The sequence below is a fragment of the Meleagris gallopavo genome, chromosome 7 (assembly GCF_905368555.1).
Source record: "Meleagris gallopavo chromosome 7, MGAL_WU_HG_1.1, whole genome shotgun sequence".
Lineage (NCBI taxonomy): Eukaryota > Metazoa > Chordata > Aves > Galliformes > Phasianidae > Meleagris > Meleagris gallopavo.
In genome coordinates this window covers 12,931,987-12,948,196 of record NC_139410.1, presented here as the reverse complement: position 1 = coordinate 12,948,196, position 16,210 = coordinate 12,931,987, and the positions used below count along the sequence as shown (strand labels likewise).

Below are 16,210 nucleotides of genomic sequence, written 5' to 3'. Positions count from 1 at the left end.
AAATCTCCTTAGCTGTCTGGAACATCGCTTGTTTTTCATGTCATTTACATCACTGCTGAAATGCACCACCCACTGCCTCACTGCACACACATCCACTGCTTGGTCTTCATAAACATTTAGCAAAAATGGACAAATGTCAATGGGTGCCATTTTTTCCTGCATGGAAGAGTTCAACAACAACCTTTGTTTCATACGCACATGAATGTCAGACACCATTTTGTAAGGCTGCCATCTGTTATACAACAACAAAATGTAACTGAATACTGGTGGGAAGGTTCAACCCCTACCACCATACTACTACCAACACCATCTCTGACATTGTGGACTAACATAATGAAATAGGAGGCATTAATTTCGGAATAGCCCTTGTATTATTGGAGAACAATCTCCGTAATTAATAATGCAAAATTTCAGTTTGGGAAGCTGCTGAGAACTGAAACAGCACTAAAAGATTAGTTTTGGAAAATGAAAAATACTTATTTCACAGAACAGGGTAACCAGACACCAACTGCTAATGCAGACACTGCTCACATGTGTTGAAAATTTCATGGTTGCATTTTATAATGCTTTTACTAGGCAAAGGGTTAAAGAGGGCAAAGTGAATTCAAATTATCTCAAAGGCATCTTAACAATTCCATATCTTTTAAAAAGCACTCCTGTCTGGAAAGGAATCTAGGTCTTACTTTCAATCTTCCTAAAACAAACACATAGAAGTAGAAAATCTGAAAAGGAAGTTACAAGTTCAAGGAACTTGGGGACAAAATTCTTCTCCCTCTGCTTTCAGAGTGCAGCTGACAAATAGCAACAAATGCTAAAACTACACCAGAACAGCCTTTGGAGCTCATTAAATTTAATCACGCCCCTTTACTGGGTCCTCAGCTGAATCAAGACATAACTATTTACCAAACAAGCAATCTGAGACACAACAGACTGTATTAACTTGTTTATACAAAATATTATGAGGTTATTCAAAGTTCTGGGGGAAATGTCACTTCTCAGTAGTTACAAAAGACAGAAGCACAACTGTATGGCTAAACTGTAGACTGTGTTGCATGGCAGTACATAAGTGAGAAACAAACAGCTTGTGTCCCACCCTTCACTACTTGTTTGTATATTTTAAGCATTTTGCATGGATTAAAACACAAATTCAGGTACTAGCAGATAGTCTGTATATTAAATGTACAACTGCAAGCCCTAAGTAAAATACACGTACTTGGAAGTTACTCATATTCACTAAAGAGAAACCAAGAACAAAAATCTAAAACTAGTTACTAATTGTGCCCCCACATGAAGATCCTCATTAGAGGTAATTTGAAGGCATGGGGTCTGTGAAAGGCTCAATTACCATTAAAAAAAATGTTTCGCAGGGAGTTAAAGACAATAAGAATTATGATATTTAGACTTATTACACACCATCTTCTATTCACTTGAAAAGGTAGGATTCCTTATTGCTCCCTTTTACTGTATTTTAAAAGGCCATCCACATTTAGGACTTGCAGGTAGGTCCTTTAAACCAAGGATAACATGCACAAGACTGAATCTGAAATGTTCTGTTGTACGATTAACTCCATTTTCTGTCAGTCTTCTCATAAGATGAAGACTCTTCCTTTTCCCCCAAGCTTACAGTAAAGAAGTGATGAGAGAAGCCTCTTCCCATCTAGCTTATTGAAACTTGGAGCATCACATCATTACTTAAAATCTATGTGACAAAGAACGAGAAGATGAATTATACTGTTCAGGAGGGCCAGCACACATGGCTGGAAAAAACAAAGCAGGAGATCACAGAGAAATCGACTTTTACCTTGGAACTCTGGCATACTGTGCAAAATGTAAGATTTGCTTGTGAAGAAAAGAAAAAGCACTAAAACAATGCCAAAAGGTGTCCTGTTAGCTGCCACTCTGATGCTGGAAAAGCACTCTGGAATAACGGTCCTCTAGGGTGTATCAGGTGACTTTAGCACATCATCACTGACATCATTCACACTTTCTTGTTCCTTATTCTTGTTCAGGTGCAACAAATAGATTCAATTACATTGCCACTAGACAATGCCCAACTGTGTGTTTGGAGATACAGCCTAGCATTAGCCAGCTGAAGTCTGTGTTTCTCTATATACATGAGGACAAAAGATCAATTCCATAGTTTTCCAAATGGATTGTACCCTTCGGGAATGGTATAACTATCAGGTTGTGAAAAATGAATTTAACAACTTGGAAATGTGGAAAATAAGTTAGTTCAGAACTCTTTTAAGAATACTGAGTTGGTCATATGCTACAGCCAGTCTTGCTCTAAGTGGTAGTGCTAATTAACTGAGAGAAGAGGCATCTTCTATCCTCACACAATAAAACAGCTGAGGATACATACTTGACCCTGACAAAGCACCACAGCTAAAAGTCTTAATTCATACTCACCTAAAGTGTTCAAAAAGATCCTTGTTAAGGTTAAAGTAGTTAGCTTTCAACTGAAAATAAACATGTAATAATTATTTATAATTGTTCTATGATATGATTGAAGCCTTCCCAACCTGTGTGAGTTTGTCCAGTTCTCCTAGCCAGGCCCCAAACATCTTGTCCAGATCCTGATCTTCCTTATCACTGTCTTCTTCTGCACCATGGTCAAGCTCTTCATCTGATAATTGCTCCATCTGAAAACAAAACAAAAAAAAAGTAATACTCAGACTGTATCAGTGTCCAAGAAAGCTAGTGTCAGCTGCTGTACTCCTGAAAAAACATTCTGAAGTGAAGGCATGTTTGCCCATAAGCTCTACAAAAATTGCACATTCACACTAAGTTGATGTTGTGCTCACTTTTGAAGAGTAAGCATGAAAGCTGCAATGGATAGCTAGCCATTCTTATATTCCGCTTTATGTCAGAATAATGCAAAAAAAAAAAAAAAAAAAAAAAAAGATGAAGAACAAAGTCCAGAATACTTAATACAACAGCAGAAAGTATTTCACGCTAACCTTATAGAATGCCTCGAGGGATAGGGCACCCACAATCTCCCTGACAGCCTATTCCAGTGCGTCATCACCCTCTGAGTGAAAGACTTCCTCCTAATATCTAACCTAAATCTCCCGTCTCAGTTAAAAACCATTCCCCCTTGTCCTATCACTATCAATCCATGTAAACAATCGTTCCCTCTCCAGTTTGTATACTCCCTTTAAATACTGGAAGGCCACAATGAGGTCTCCCTGTACCCTTCTCTTCTCCAAGAATTCTCTTCAACCTTGCACATGTATTCATTGCCAGCTATTATCAGCAAAGTCTACAGACTTCACATTAAAAAAATTTGACTCTTTTCCAAAGAATTCAGCTGACCTACAGGAAGTGCAGTTTCACTATGCAACAAATAGCTGACTTTACACATCTGTAAACAGAAATGCTTAAGCAAGTTACAGAGAATATGAGCAATCAAGTTGTCTAAATCTTGGACATTCTCCAGATCACTTCAGTGATAGTGCACAATTTCCATCTGACCAAGAAACCCCTCACCTATAAACAAAGGGTCACCATTACAGCTAGCTGACTCTCTTTTATTTAACAAGACTGAGTGGCCAAAGTAGACTTAACGTTCTCCAAAGGTTACCTGTTATGAACTGAAAGGAAATTAATTTGTTAAAAAAGCCTCTCTACCCCAAACACATCCTCCAAGCCTCTTCTATGGGGTTAAGACACACATACCTGCTCGGTGTATCCACACTTTCAAACCCAGGATTTGTTCAGAACAAAAAATTTAGAGAGATTTTAACATACTCTGAGAGAAAATGATATAGGTAGCAATTTAGGAGTGATTAGACACACACACACACACACACACACACACACACACACACACACACACACACAAAGTAAACGCTTGCAATATTATATAGAACACTCAAAGAGACGTGAACAGACCATCCAAAGACACACAAAAACCCCAACAAACCATAGATTACAGTGTCCCTTGATATGGTCAATCCATGGATAGCATGGAAATTTGCTATACAGCCTTTCAAATGCACCACTTTACATTTTGTAAACTTAGGAGCAATGTTTTAAGTGCTAGTCTTCAGGAAGACAAACCTTGATCTGAAAGACATCACTGTACCGCACAGTTGAACTGATGACAGAGATCACCAAAGATTACAAAAGTGTTCTCTGTTCAATCATCTTTAGACTGTTTATGGCAGTAGTTCATGCATAAAAAGACCTCCATGATTTAAAACAATCTTTACTTCTATTCCTTTACTATTTATATTTCACTTCACCTCAGTAACAGAAGACCACAGGCAACCTACTACACTGAGGGCAGCTGAAGACAGAGCTTTCCACATATGCAAGATACTGCCATCCAGGTGCTCTAGGCAAAGCAGCTTCAAACTCCTACTGAAATTTTACTTTTGTGGGAGAAAAGAATGCAGGTGCTTATCTTAAAGGGGCAACAATATAGACAGGCTTGAGCAGTGGACCCAGGAGAATCACAGAGTTGTATGGGTTGGAAGGGACCTCTAGAGATCATCGAATCCAATTGTTAAAAGCCCCTAATTCATGTAACAATTGTGTTTCACAAGGAAGAGGAAAAAAAATTGCTGTCTTAGCAGCATGCCTTTTTTTTTTTTTTTTTTCCTGTGTTAGGGAGTGTTGCAGCTCAAAGCAAAGTAGAATTGTCAGTACATCAGACTTGCTTTGCTTAATTCCTCTTCTTCACTCCATGACACTAGATCAGAAGCTAGATCAGTTTGTAATTTCACAATACAGAGAAGGCTCTTTCACACAGCCATGCTCTCAACAGAAGCACATCTTTCTTCAAGTGCAAGACTTTTCCCAGCGCCCATTCACGTATTGTCCTCAGCTTAATTTTAAAAATGCCAAGCAACCAGGTTTCTTTGTTGTAAAGACTCACTCCATCCACCACAAGCCCTCCCTGTCAGGAAGCATTTTCTAATCATGCTTTTCATCTGCATTTAATCCTCCGCATTTTACCAAGTCTTTCAACACTACACTAAAACATTCTCTTTTCCTCTTGGAATCTTCTAAACATTACTTAACTAAGGTATCCACATTGCAATCTTAAATCTTTTCTTGTAAATAAAGTCCTTTACCCTATCCCAAAAATAAAATCACAAGTTTCTTCAGGTAAGGTGCTCAGATACAAACATGACAAGCCTGGCTGGAAGCTACTATACCCTGTTCTAGAAGTACTGTGCTGTTGATGCAGCAAGAGAATGCTCCACTGCTCCCCAATATCACAGCAACCACAGCCAGCAACAGACTTCATGAATGAAGCTGCTCTGCATAAGCGTCACTTGAGACAACTCTCTTCAACTCACAATTAAACAATTCTGCCAAGTACAAAATTTTGCACCTGGCTTGTTATCAATATTATCAATAAAAGCTCGTGGATGAAGATTGCATACAGTCCTGCCAAAAACCTTGAGGAACAGTAGATTGCAAGTTGGACATAAGCCAGCAATGTGTCTTCACAACCCAGGAAGCCAATTATATCCCAGGCTGCATCAAAAGCTTGGCCAATAGGTCAAGGGAGGTGATCCTGCCCCTCTTCTCTGCACTGGTAAAGCCTCACCTGGAGTACTGCATCCAGATGTGAGGTCCTCAGTACAGGAGACATAGACCTGTTGGAGCGCATCCAGAGGAGGGCCACAAAAATCATCCCAGGGATGGAACACCTCCCCCCCCCCCCCCCCCCGCGAGAACAGTCTGAGAGAGCTCTTCAGAGGACAGTCTGAAGGGGCTCTTCAGACTGGAGAAGAAAAGCCTCCAGGGAAACCTGATAGCTGCCTTTCAGTATCTTAAGTGGGAGATGTAAGAAAGAAAGGGACAGACTCTTTAGCAGGGTCCTTGGTGATAGGACAAGGAGAAATGGTTTCAAACTTAAAGAGGGGAGATTTAGATTGGATCTATGAAAAAAAGCTTTCTTTTTTTTTTTTTTTACTTATGATAAGGGTAGTGAAGCACTGGAATAGGTTGCCCAGAGATGGGTATGGTGGGTACCCCATACGTGGAGGCGCTCAAGCTCAGGCTGGATGGAGCTCTGAACAATCTGATCTAACTGCAGATGTCTCTGTTCATTGCAGAGGGGTTAGACTAGATGACCTTTAAAGGTCTCTTCAAACTCAAACAATCGCATGATTCTATGAATATTTAAGCTAACATGGCATGGCATACTGCAGTGAAACTGCAAAACAGATTAAATTCACCTTCTGACTCCTATTTCTCCCCACACTTATTCTGAAACTACTCAGTATTTCTGGCACTCCAGGAAAGGGAAGAAAGTTCTTCTAAAAAATCTACAAGTGATGCTGAAATCCAAAAAATATTGATATGCTCATATAATCAGGCAGCATACTTTCACCAAGATCACACCGGTTTCTATGCCTTTTAATTCAGGCATGTCTAATTCCACCACCACCTGACCGCTCAAAGACTCTGCTCTGTAACGTTACCCCAAAACCCTCTCCACATACAGAACTGGAGACAGAGGAGGATACTTACTTTCTACCTAACCTTCTGCAAAACAAACAGAAGCTGGATTTTCACATCCCTTGAAAGCTTTATTAGCCCTTAAGCTTTTATGAGTACCAGAAGTATTGTAGATTCAAGCCAAAACACTTTATACTTAAGGTGATGTGGTAAATAAACTACAGCAACTGTTCTCATTTGAGAATATATCATTTCTCAATGTCTAACTATACTTGATGTTAGGAATTTTTATGTGAAGGTTAAGGGAAGCTATTAAAAATATGCCTTAGGAAACACGGCTATAAACTGGTGAATCAAACAGATACTGTGATATAAAACAGACAGAGCTCAATATTTACAGACACTCTACACAGCACAGCTAGCTTTTCCTTCTTCAAGCTGTTTATGACACTCTACAGTTAGATGGAATTTGTTCTGCAGTGCATTCACTTTATGACACTGCTCATAATTCATCCTTTCAGGATGAGAGGAGTTTGCTGGTTTCTTTCCACAACTCAAATCTTCAGAAATATTTAGTAATAAGAACATTCTCAATTTCCTATAAGTTGTTGCTTTTGCTATATTAACTTGGCATTAGAGACACTGCTTCAGTTCCAGTTACTCTGAAGACAGAATTAGCAGCCTAAAGAAAACTTTTACAAGCAAAGTACTGTTGTGTCAGCAAGCCTGGCACTAAATTCTGTAGCATTTGCCAGCTCCTTGTAGTCCCCACCCAAGCTTTCTAACGTCAGCTGCATATCCTCTAAGCCTGTCAATGGTTGCTTGCAAAAGGCACACAGAGGGCAGTGTCTCACTTAAGAAATGGCAAATATTAACTTGCTAGTCCTCTAAAATGGATCTCTTCACACAAGCTCCACTAACGAATTAAACTGGTGAATTAAGGCAGAGGAGATAAAACATTGAGCTAAGAGTATCTGACGTTTCCTATAACAGAACTAGAAACAGTAACAACTCAAAAACAGTGCACATCCCAATCAAAATTAAGTAGTTCAAACTTTCCCTTTTTAGAGAAATTTTTACACTGTTGTTGAACACAGTGTACATAGGTCATACTTCAGCAAACTAGGACCTCTCTAAGGCTATGACATTTTCATCTATAACAAGAAAGGACAACAGCAGATGTTTAAATGTTTCTTTTTTCTTTGTTTTCTGTTGTGGTTTTTTTTTTTTTATTTGTTTGTTTCAATAAACCATTTTGAACCAAGTTAATCTAAGAAATAGAAAACAAAAGCCAGCTACAATTCTAAAGGAGTTGCAGGTTAGTAGAATTTAAGTAGCTCATAATTCTGCTTAGCTCATACTGGGAGAAGTGACAAAGTGCTTTTAAGATTTAAGCCATTTTTCAACACTTTTGTCCTATTAATTTCAAGCATCTGTCAAAGCAGAATTTAATGGAAATGAGCAGTTTTCAGGTTTTATTTGAGCAATCCGTAATACAGAACAATGTTTTGAATGTGTCCACTGAAATTTCAGTCAGATGCTCATCTGTGCTTGAGTCCTCAATGGCAGCTCAGCAGTAAAATGAACTGAACAGACTCAGTAGGACAAAGCACTCAAGTCAGAGAAAGCACCAGAAAGGCTCGCTGCCCAAATGTCATTTGTACAAGGTTCTAACCTGTTCTCTCACATAATACACTGTTATTACTCTAGTTGCACCCCAAGTATGACACAATAAGGCTCTTTAAAGAGACTGACATTCAAAATTGTTGGCTATTTCCTCCCCTAAACATATTCAGTGACTGAATTTGGTGCTCAAACACCTACACAGTAACAATCGTGGGAAATTTTCAAAACTCCGTCCTTGAACTGGGGCACTTGATGGCAGTGACAACTTCAATTTGACTCTACTTCTAGAGTGAAACAGCACTGACGGCTTACCAGATCTCTTACTCTTCCAAGAACTCTTGCCAAGCAACGATAAGAAAGACTTTTTTTTAAAGGTGTATACAAATTCTGGCCTTAAGCATTTTTCTATTTCCACCTTAGTAAGATTCATCTAAACCAGTTACAATAAACATGACTCCTGGATGTCTGCTTTTCTTCAGCACTAACGCTCTGTCAACTCTCATTGGTTTTGTTTTGCTGTCATAACAAATTGGATAGGGCTAACCTGAATGAGAATAACCAATGCACTAATGAGATTACGTTAAGCTGCAAATATCAGGTGCCCTTTCAAGGAACATTTTTCATAGCAGCACTTTGACTCATTTTTCCAGAACATCAACTGTAACGTATGAAGACATCACAGACTGTAAAAATACTTAGCTTTCAGTCTTTTCTCCCTCATGTAAAGGGCTTCTTAGCATCTGTCATTTTAGGACACCTACAAAAATGAGGTCTCAACATGGTGTAGTCTTCCACACATAAGAAAGGCTTCCTGCATTGAAGTGTGATCTATGTATTATCTTATTATCCAGTCTGGAGTGCATCAGCCAGCTTGATCCGTTTGAAACGTTATTTAAATAGGCAGATCCATAATCTGCTGTAAATCCCCTAGTTTCCAAAACAATTCATTAGGTTTGTTCACCTTTGAATGCACGAGGCCCAGTATTCTAGTTTATTTATGAGAAGGCAACGAGACTTTCAGTAGAAGCCAACAGTTGCAACGTTTAAACATAACACTATGTTAAATACACAGTAAAATAAAAAATTATCACTCATTTAGGAAAAGAAACATTTACTTTTTCAAATTTTTTCTTATGCGATCAGTTTTGTATGCTGGGATGAACATGAGATGATGCAATATCAAACAAACAAACAAAACAAACAAAAAAAGCCCATAAACCCACATGTAAGGCAATATGAAAAGCCCACGAACAATGTTTTGGACGTACCCTTTTGACATTTGCACAACCAGACATCACTGCAGAATTCTAAAGCTAACAAACTGCTACTATCAGAAAGCAACAGCCGATCTCTCAGGCACGAAAAAATTCTGAAAGTATTTCCAGTCTCTATCACTGAGGCCCTGTACTGAAGACTTGCACTTCAACACTGCAGTTCTTATCTTAAATCTACCCAGCCCAAGACAATAGTTAAGTTTCATTACATTAACAAGATTTCCCTTAATAAAAGCACACTGCATTGAAATAAGTCATTGTGAAAAAAAAAATTAAAAAAAAAAATCAGAGAATTTGTCTATGCCACACTTAATGATGGAAACATAAAAAAAAAAAAAAAAAAAAAAAAAAAAAAAAACCACCATAGAATTCCAAACCCAACTGGAAATGCCTGTGCCCTTAAGGGCTCAAGATTGTGTCTATTCACTGTACTTCTAGAAGCAGTGTGCAGTGAATAGACACATTTTGCGCTAACAATGCTAAGTATATTCAAGGAAAACTGGTAGCATAAAATCCCAATATTTAAACCAACCCTCTTTCAGGCAACTGATGTTTTCACCTCCACCCTCTCTTATTATTCACGAACAACTTTGTACAAGCTTACGCTTGTTACTGAATAAGGATTTGCTTCTTCAAGGCAACTATGGAATTTGGTAAAAGAAAACAAAAAACAAAACAAAAACAAACTCTACTCAAGGGATAAACAGTACACAAATGATCAAAACACCATCTGAATAACCAACTGAACTGCCTTTTGAAAACCCTAGTCTCCTGAACTTCGGAACCACACAGGACACACTAGGATATTTTTAGAAGTTAGAGCTCTGTGTCCACTTGTGACCATGCCAGCATCCATTACCCGTTTAAGAAGTTGTACATGACAGAAAACCACTGTAACGCACCACACAAGTAAGATTCTAGCAGATTTTTTATCCATAACACTCATTTGTCTGACTACTTAAAGAAATGTAAAAGCTGTAACTTCGGGCTTCGGAGGGGTTACTTTTAGAGGAGTAAGTGAATTTGATACACATTTCCAAAACAACCAAAACACATATTCACATTTCTCCGCATTTCCTTGAAGTTACAGTAAACAACAAAAGGTAGTTTGAGCAAACAAGTTATTTCTTTCATAATGATCCTCTGCTCACACGACAAAGAAAAAATCCTCCATGTCCTTCAATTAAAAAGAAAAATGTATATATATTTTTATATATATAGAATTCTTAAGCCATAACTGACACTAACATTTCTCCTTTGATTTTAATACTGAATCAATAAGCAAGTGATAAACTGTAGATCATGTGTTTTAGTATTTCCATGTTTCCTCTCAATACTCTTAATTTCCTCTTAACACTTCCTCTTAAAGCATTCTGAAATATATTAATCTCAGGGGAAAAAAATTAAAAAGGAGGAAAAAAAAAGATCTGGAACAAGATTAGAAGTCATGGGAAGTTCTCAGTGTATAATCCAATGTCCTATAAACCATCTTAAATCGAGAGTAATCTAGATGAAAACCTGAACAAGAGTTCTTGGCTTCAAACATCACAGGTACAGGCTGGATATATCCCAATGCTCTTATATCAGAGACATTCCAACAGCTCTCAAATTCAAGTACTGAGGTAGAAAATGTCAGCTAAAAAATCAAATTCAAAACATCCCAAATAAAAGTCTTGTACTATGGAAAGGCCTCTTTCAACATACTATTTTGAGCTGATGTTTTTCTTTTTTATTTTTTCAAACCACGCTTCAGGCAATAGTTTTCTAGGCTTGTACTCAACACAATATGCTGAAAACACATGGAATGTCTGATGAAAGAAAAACTTTTAGCCACTTCAGTAAAAATAGGAAGACCTTAACAGTCAATAAGTTTGTATGCTTCTGAAATTGCTCAGGCTGTAATTTAGTCAAAATTCTGTATTTGTTTAATGCATTGAGATAACATACATTGTTACAGTTTAAAAATCACTTCTGTGAGCTCTTTTTACCAGTTAAACAACAAATTATTTATGCAAAGTAGCTTTGAAATGGAAAAAGTAAGAGCTATACCTTGCACTTACAAAGAGGTTCACACAATCAGAAGTACTGTGGGTGACCCCTAAGGTCCCTGGCAGCCACCTCTACCTGTCTCCATATAACATCCAAGAAAGAAATAGTTGCATTTAATCACGTCAATAGGCACAAGAATCTATTTCAGTACTTTGTTACTGGATTAAAAGGGAATGTGACAGTCTCTGACCCAAGCTTATCTGTTTCCACCTCATCCCTTTTCCCTGACTTATCAATAATGTTTCCATTAAATTAATCAACATGATCTGCCACAACTCTGTTCACTTGTCCTGTCAAATTCAACTTCTCTCCAACTGCTGAAGCAGGGGAGTCAGCATTACTTCAGGAAACTATTTTATTCCTTACTTATTTTTTTATAATAATTAGCAGCAATTTGAAGAACAGAAATGTTTACGTTGAGTTTTCAGTAATGCATGGGGTTCACCTTTAAGCTGTCCTTCAAAATTAAAATATGGCTTTGCACTTCAGCAAAAAAATCAAGATCTTCACACATAGGAAGTCAAGATCAAAACACAAGATGCGTAACACTTCACCATTCAAGGAAATTGGGAAAAGGTAATATGTATTAAAAAAGTAGTCTAAAAAGCAACATGCATTTTGAACTTACTTCATTTTCAACTCTTTTACTTGACCAGGCAGGTAGCCTGAGAAGTGGAACTCCACTAAATATGCAAACCAGGCATCCTCACTGCAAGGCCTTATTCTCAACTTTAACTGGGAGGTACAAAACAGACAGAATGCAACTGTCTCTCCTTTACCCACCAATGTGATTAACATGCAAGAAAGTCTCTGAAAAGAAATCCTCACAACTGGAAGTGCATGTTTTGCATTGCAGATGGGTTGAAGTTTCAATAAAAGATCAATTAAAAACTGCTGAAAGTAACAGTCAATCAAGCACACATAGCATGACTTCTAGCACTACTCCTAAAATTAAGCACATGTCTGTACAAGAACTTGGCTTTGCCTCCAGCTGTTTGTGTTTAAGCCCGGTCACATAATAACTCTTTCAGTAAGCCCTTAAATATTTTTCTTTACATTAACTATCAGTTTGGAATACAAATATTTGTAGCAACACAACACAACTTTAATTAAGAGTTTCTAAAATTCATTTAACAACTGTCTGAATAAGCAACTGGAACAAGAGAAGTCTTAATCAGATATCAGACATCAAAGCAAACTGTCTCAGTGTTCTTGGAATCCCCCAAAATACATCAGTGCTGTATACAGTAAATAGAAATTTTCTAAACAGCACAAAGTGTTCATGCTAGAGTTGTAGCACCCTTCAGATTATAACAGGCTGTTCAACTATCCCAGAGATTTGAACCACAAAAACATCAAACGTACGTACCATAGTTGCTCCCTAATTTTCTTCAGATTCAGAACCAAAACTTTCAATTAAAGCAGTCAGTCTGTTAAGCAGGAGTAAGAAATCACAGCGCTGTTCACAGACAAAAATGACAGAAAATAAGTTCTTTCTGGCTAATGGCATCAGGGAATAAAAACAATTTTCCAAATTCACACCCATTGCAACTACTGATTCTTTTTGTATTTAATCAAAGCTTGTACATTCTCTCTCTACCTTCAGCTTACTCAGTCACCCACCAATTTCCCGAAATAAACGAAGTGAAGATACTAGCATGTTTACTTCATCATCTCTATTTCCAACAAACAAGAAATTCCCCTAATGTGCCACAGCAAGAACACCTATAAAATATCCATCCCACCCTTTCTTTGCTTGATAGCTATAAGAGAGAGGTAAAACACAGAGTGGATTGGGTAGAAGTCTATCATATATTCTACACGATTGTTTTTTCATTAAGACTGCAGTACTTTTAGTTTTACATATTATATATTGATCGTATAACATGAAATTTAAAATTAGCCTCCACAAAGTGATGTCCTATACACAAAAATACACTTAAAAGATGCTTCTTCTTGATCAGGGACAAGCTGAAAAGTCTATCGAAGAATGTACCTAATTGCATCTGAAATCTGCTCTGCAGAGAAGGCACACAATAAAACCTTTATTTCCTCCAATACATTTCAGTGCCCATCTCACATTTAGCCAAACAGACATTGCTTTAAAAAGACGGGGCTTTATCCATCACTGTGCCCAATTTCCAGAACCAAGATTTCAGCCAGAGAACCCAAATGGTATTAAGTTCTGTATAAAGAGCATCCTAGATAACAGAAAATTCTTTACAAAGACAGGTCTAAAAAGCTGCGTAGAGAGATATCATATATACGAAAGTCACGTCTGCTAAAAATACTGTTCCAAATAACAAAGAAACCTAGGTGTTATCCAAAAGAATGTAATTCATCGTCAGCTGCAGAAGCTAACATCTTCATATTACCAGTTTTTGAAAATTTTAAATACAGAAATAAAATGAGGTTATGCAAGCCAGGAAAATGTATAGCTTTAAAACTGTATTAGAAGTATAGCCTGCACAGATATGCATTTAAAAACGTTCATTAGTTCCCACTTTCCAGCGCCTTCAGTACGCAGTTATTGTAATACAGTTATAGCATCTCTTCCAATTCAGTTTTAACTTGGATACCTGACACGCAAAAAGAAATAATAAATATTAACAAGCTGATGTAGAAACAGAGAAGCAATACTAAGCCTAAAACAACGTCAGCAGGAGCATAAGGCTTCTCTAGGAGAACCTCTAGGAGAATAAATCTGCATAACTAATCTTTAAAAAACATTTGTAAGAAGTAGACAGAAATGCATTTTCGTTGTAAGTGAAACAAAGTATCTCAGAGTAGCTGCAACCTTGTCAAAAAGGGTTCCATAGTCAAGCTAAGCTTTATTACACATTTCAAGAAGGTACAAATTCAAGTTCTAAGTCGGGGTTAGTTACTTACTTGATTTCAACAAAGACACACTTTGAATACAACCATGACAGTATTTCCAGAAGGCAGAAATACATAACCAAGTCACCTGGTCTTAAAGGTTTCCAAATAAATGACAAAATTTAAGTTAGTGAATAATCATTAAAAAGCGTCTTTCTTCCCCACTGAAATTCCATAAGCAACTCACAACAACTCATGCTATTCCACCCGAGTTTTTCTTTCAGAAGTTTCCTCAAAGTCGTCCTTGAGGAACAGTGCACTTCCTGTCCTTGCGGAGCCTTGATCTTCTGGCAGGCATACTGACTGCAACTATGTTTTCATCAGGAAAAAAAAGAGATGCTAGAGGTTGATGTAGCTTCTACAGAAGAAATGACCAAGCAAAAATATTTCAGGTTCTGCCTCTATGAGGTGATTCATGGTCTATATTGACTAGAAATGAGAAAAGCCCTGTGACATTTCTTGCCAATTTGATCTGAGGGACAGAGCTATAACAGACTACAGCTAAAGGACAGGTGACAGCAAGCATCACTTCAAGGGCAAATCATTCCTGACAAATCTGGTGGCCATTTACAAATTCAGATGTCTGAACTTCTATGGGAGCTTCCCAAGCAGTTAATGATTCAAGTGAGAACACAAGCCTTTAACATTTTTGTAGACAATTATCCGCAAGCCTACAGCAGGCACGTTGGAAGAATGAAGGAAGAAAAGCAGGTTTCCAATTTTTAATTTACAGATAAGAGCCATGGCGAAGAACACAAAGCAAACTTGGCATTGTTTGGAAAAACAGAACAAGGAGAACTGCTTACATCCATAACTGCATCTTCAGAAACATCCTACATGTACCAACAGAACATAAAATGCGACATGCATGGTATTTTGCATAAACAGTTTAAGAATTCTGTTTTGCTATAAAGGCAATATTTCCACACATACTACTTGCAACAGCCAAAACAATTCTTCAAGAAGTCTAACAGCTGGTAGTTCTGCTGTGTGCTATTTGGCCTTCTCTTTCTTCAAGAGCTGCTGAAGTTAAATGAATTAGAAGAAAAAAAATATCAAAACCAACCAAAAGCAAACAACAAAAGCAAAGCTGTCTTATTCTATAGATGCACCATACGTCATTCAAAAGCAAAATTCAATTGAAATATGGACAAAACATTTTCATGATGCATAAAACTGCATAAACGGATGTGTATTTTGGTGGGGGGATGTTTTATTATGTTTAATAAGCTACAGTACAGGTGAGCATATTTCCTCCTTAGGCTCTCAGCTAACCCATCATAATCATATGTAGACAGCAATGCAGTACTTGGATTCAGTACACTTAAAAACTATCTTTTGCCCAAGGGACCCTCGCAAAGGTTAAAAATAATAATTATGCCAGTGCTCATTTAAGATACCTCACCAAACACCAACAATTTGTAAGATGTAGTTACTATCTAGTAGGACTCAAAACAACTTGCCAAATCTCTTTCCATAAGGACAGTATATCAGCCACAGTTCAAAAAATGACTGAGCAGTGCTTTAACTATGATAAAAGAAACAACACTGTTCACAAGTTGCTTTATAAGAATTTCACACCATGTTATATACTCTTTACTCCAACCTTAGCTGCAACAGGCTGTAAAGTGATTTAGGATTTTTGCTAAGAAATAAGACTACATTATCACAAATTTTGGAAAAGATCTTCATGGTCACATACAATCAGTATTTCCCCACTATACCATGTTCCTTAGTATAACATCTAAACATTTCTTGAACATCTCCACGGATAGAGATGCAACCACCTCCCTGGGCAGTGTGTTCCAGTACCTGACCACTCTGAAAGAGAGACTTTTTTTCCTAATGTGCAAACTGAACCTTCCCTCATGCAACTTGAGGCCATTCCATCCAGTCCTACTGCTAGTTATGCAGAAGAAGAGGCTGATGCCCACCTGACCAGAATCTCCCTTCCCTCATCCAAC

The 16,210-nt window shown here is 37.6% G+C and overlaps 1 protein-coding gene across 4 annotated transcripts in view; it reads right to left on the bottom strand.

The window, feature by feature from the left end:
- RAPH1 (Ras association (RalGDS/AF-6) and pleckstrin homology domains 1) overlaps nucleotides 1-16,210 on the bottom strand; it is an 86,465-nt gene that overhangs the window by 48,592 nt on the left and 21,663 nt on the right. For 2 of the 4 annotated variants that reach the window (XM_085227707.1, XM_085227708.1), the window contains exon 2: nucleotides 2,523-2,642. In XM_085227707.1, coding sequence (XP_085083833.1) covers nucleotides 2,523-2,642 — 120 coding nt within the window. Of the gene's footprint in view, nucleotides 1-2,522; nucleotides 2,643-12,738; nucleotides 12,812-16,210 lie in introns of those variants that run through there. The other 2 variants (XM_085227706.1, XM_085227710.1) reach the window with 2 other exon arrangements.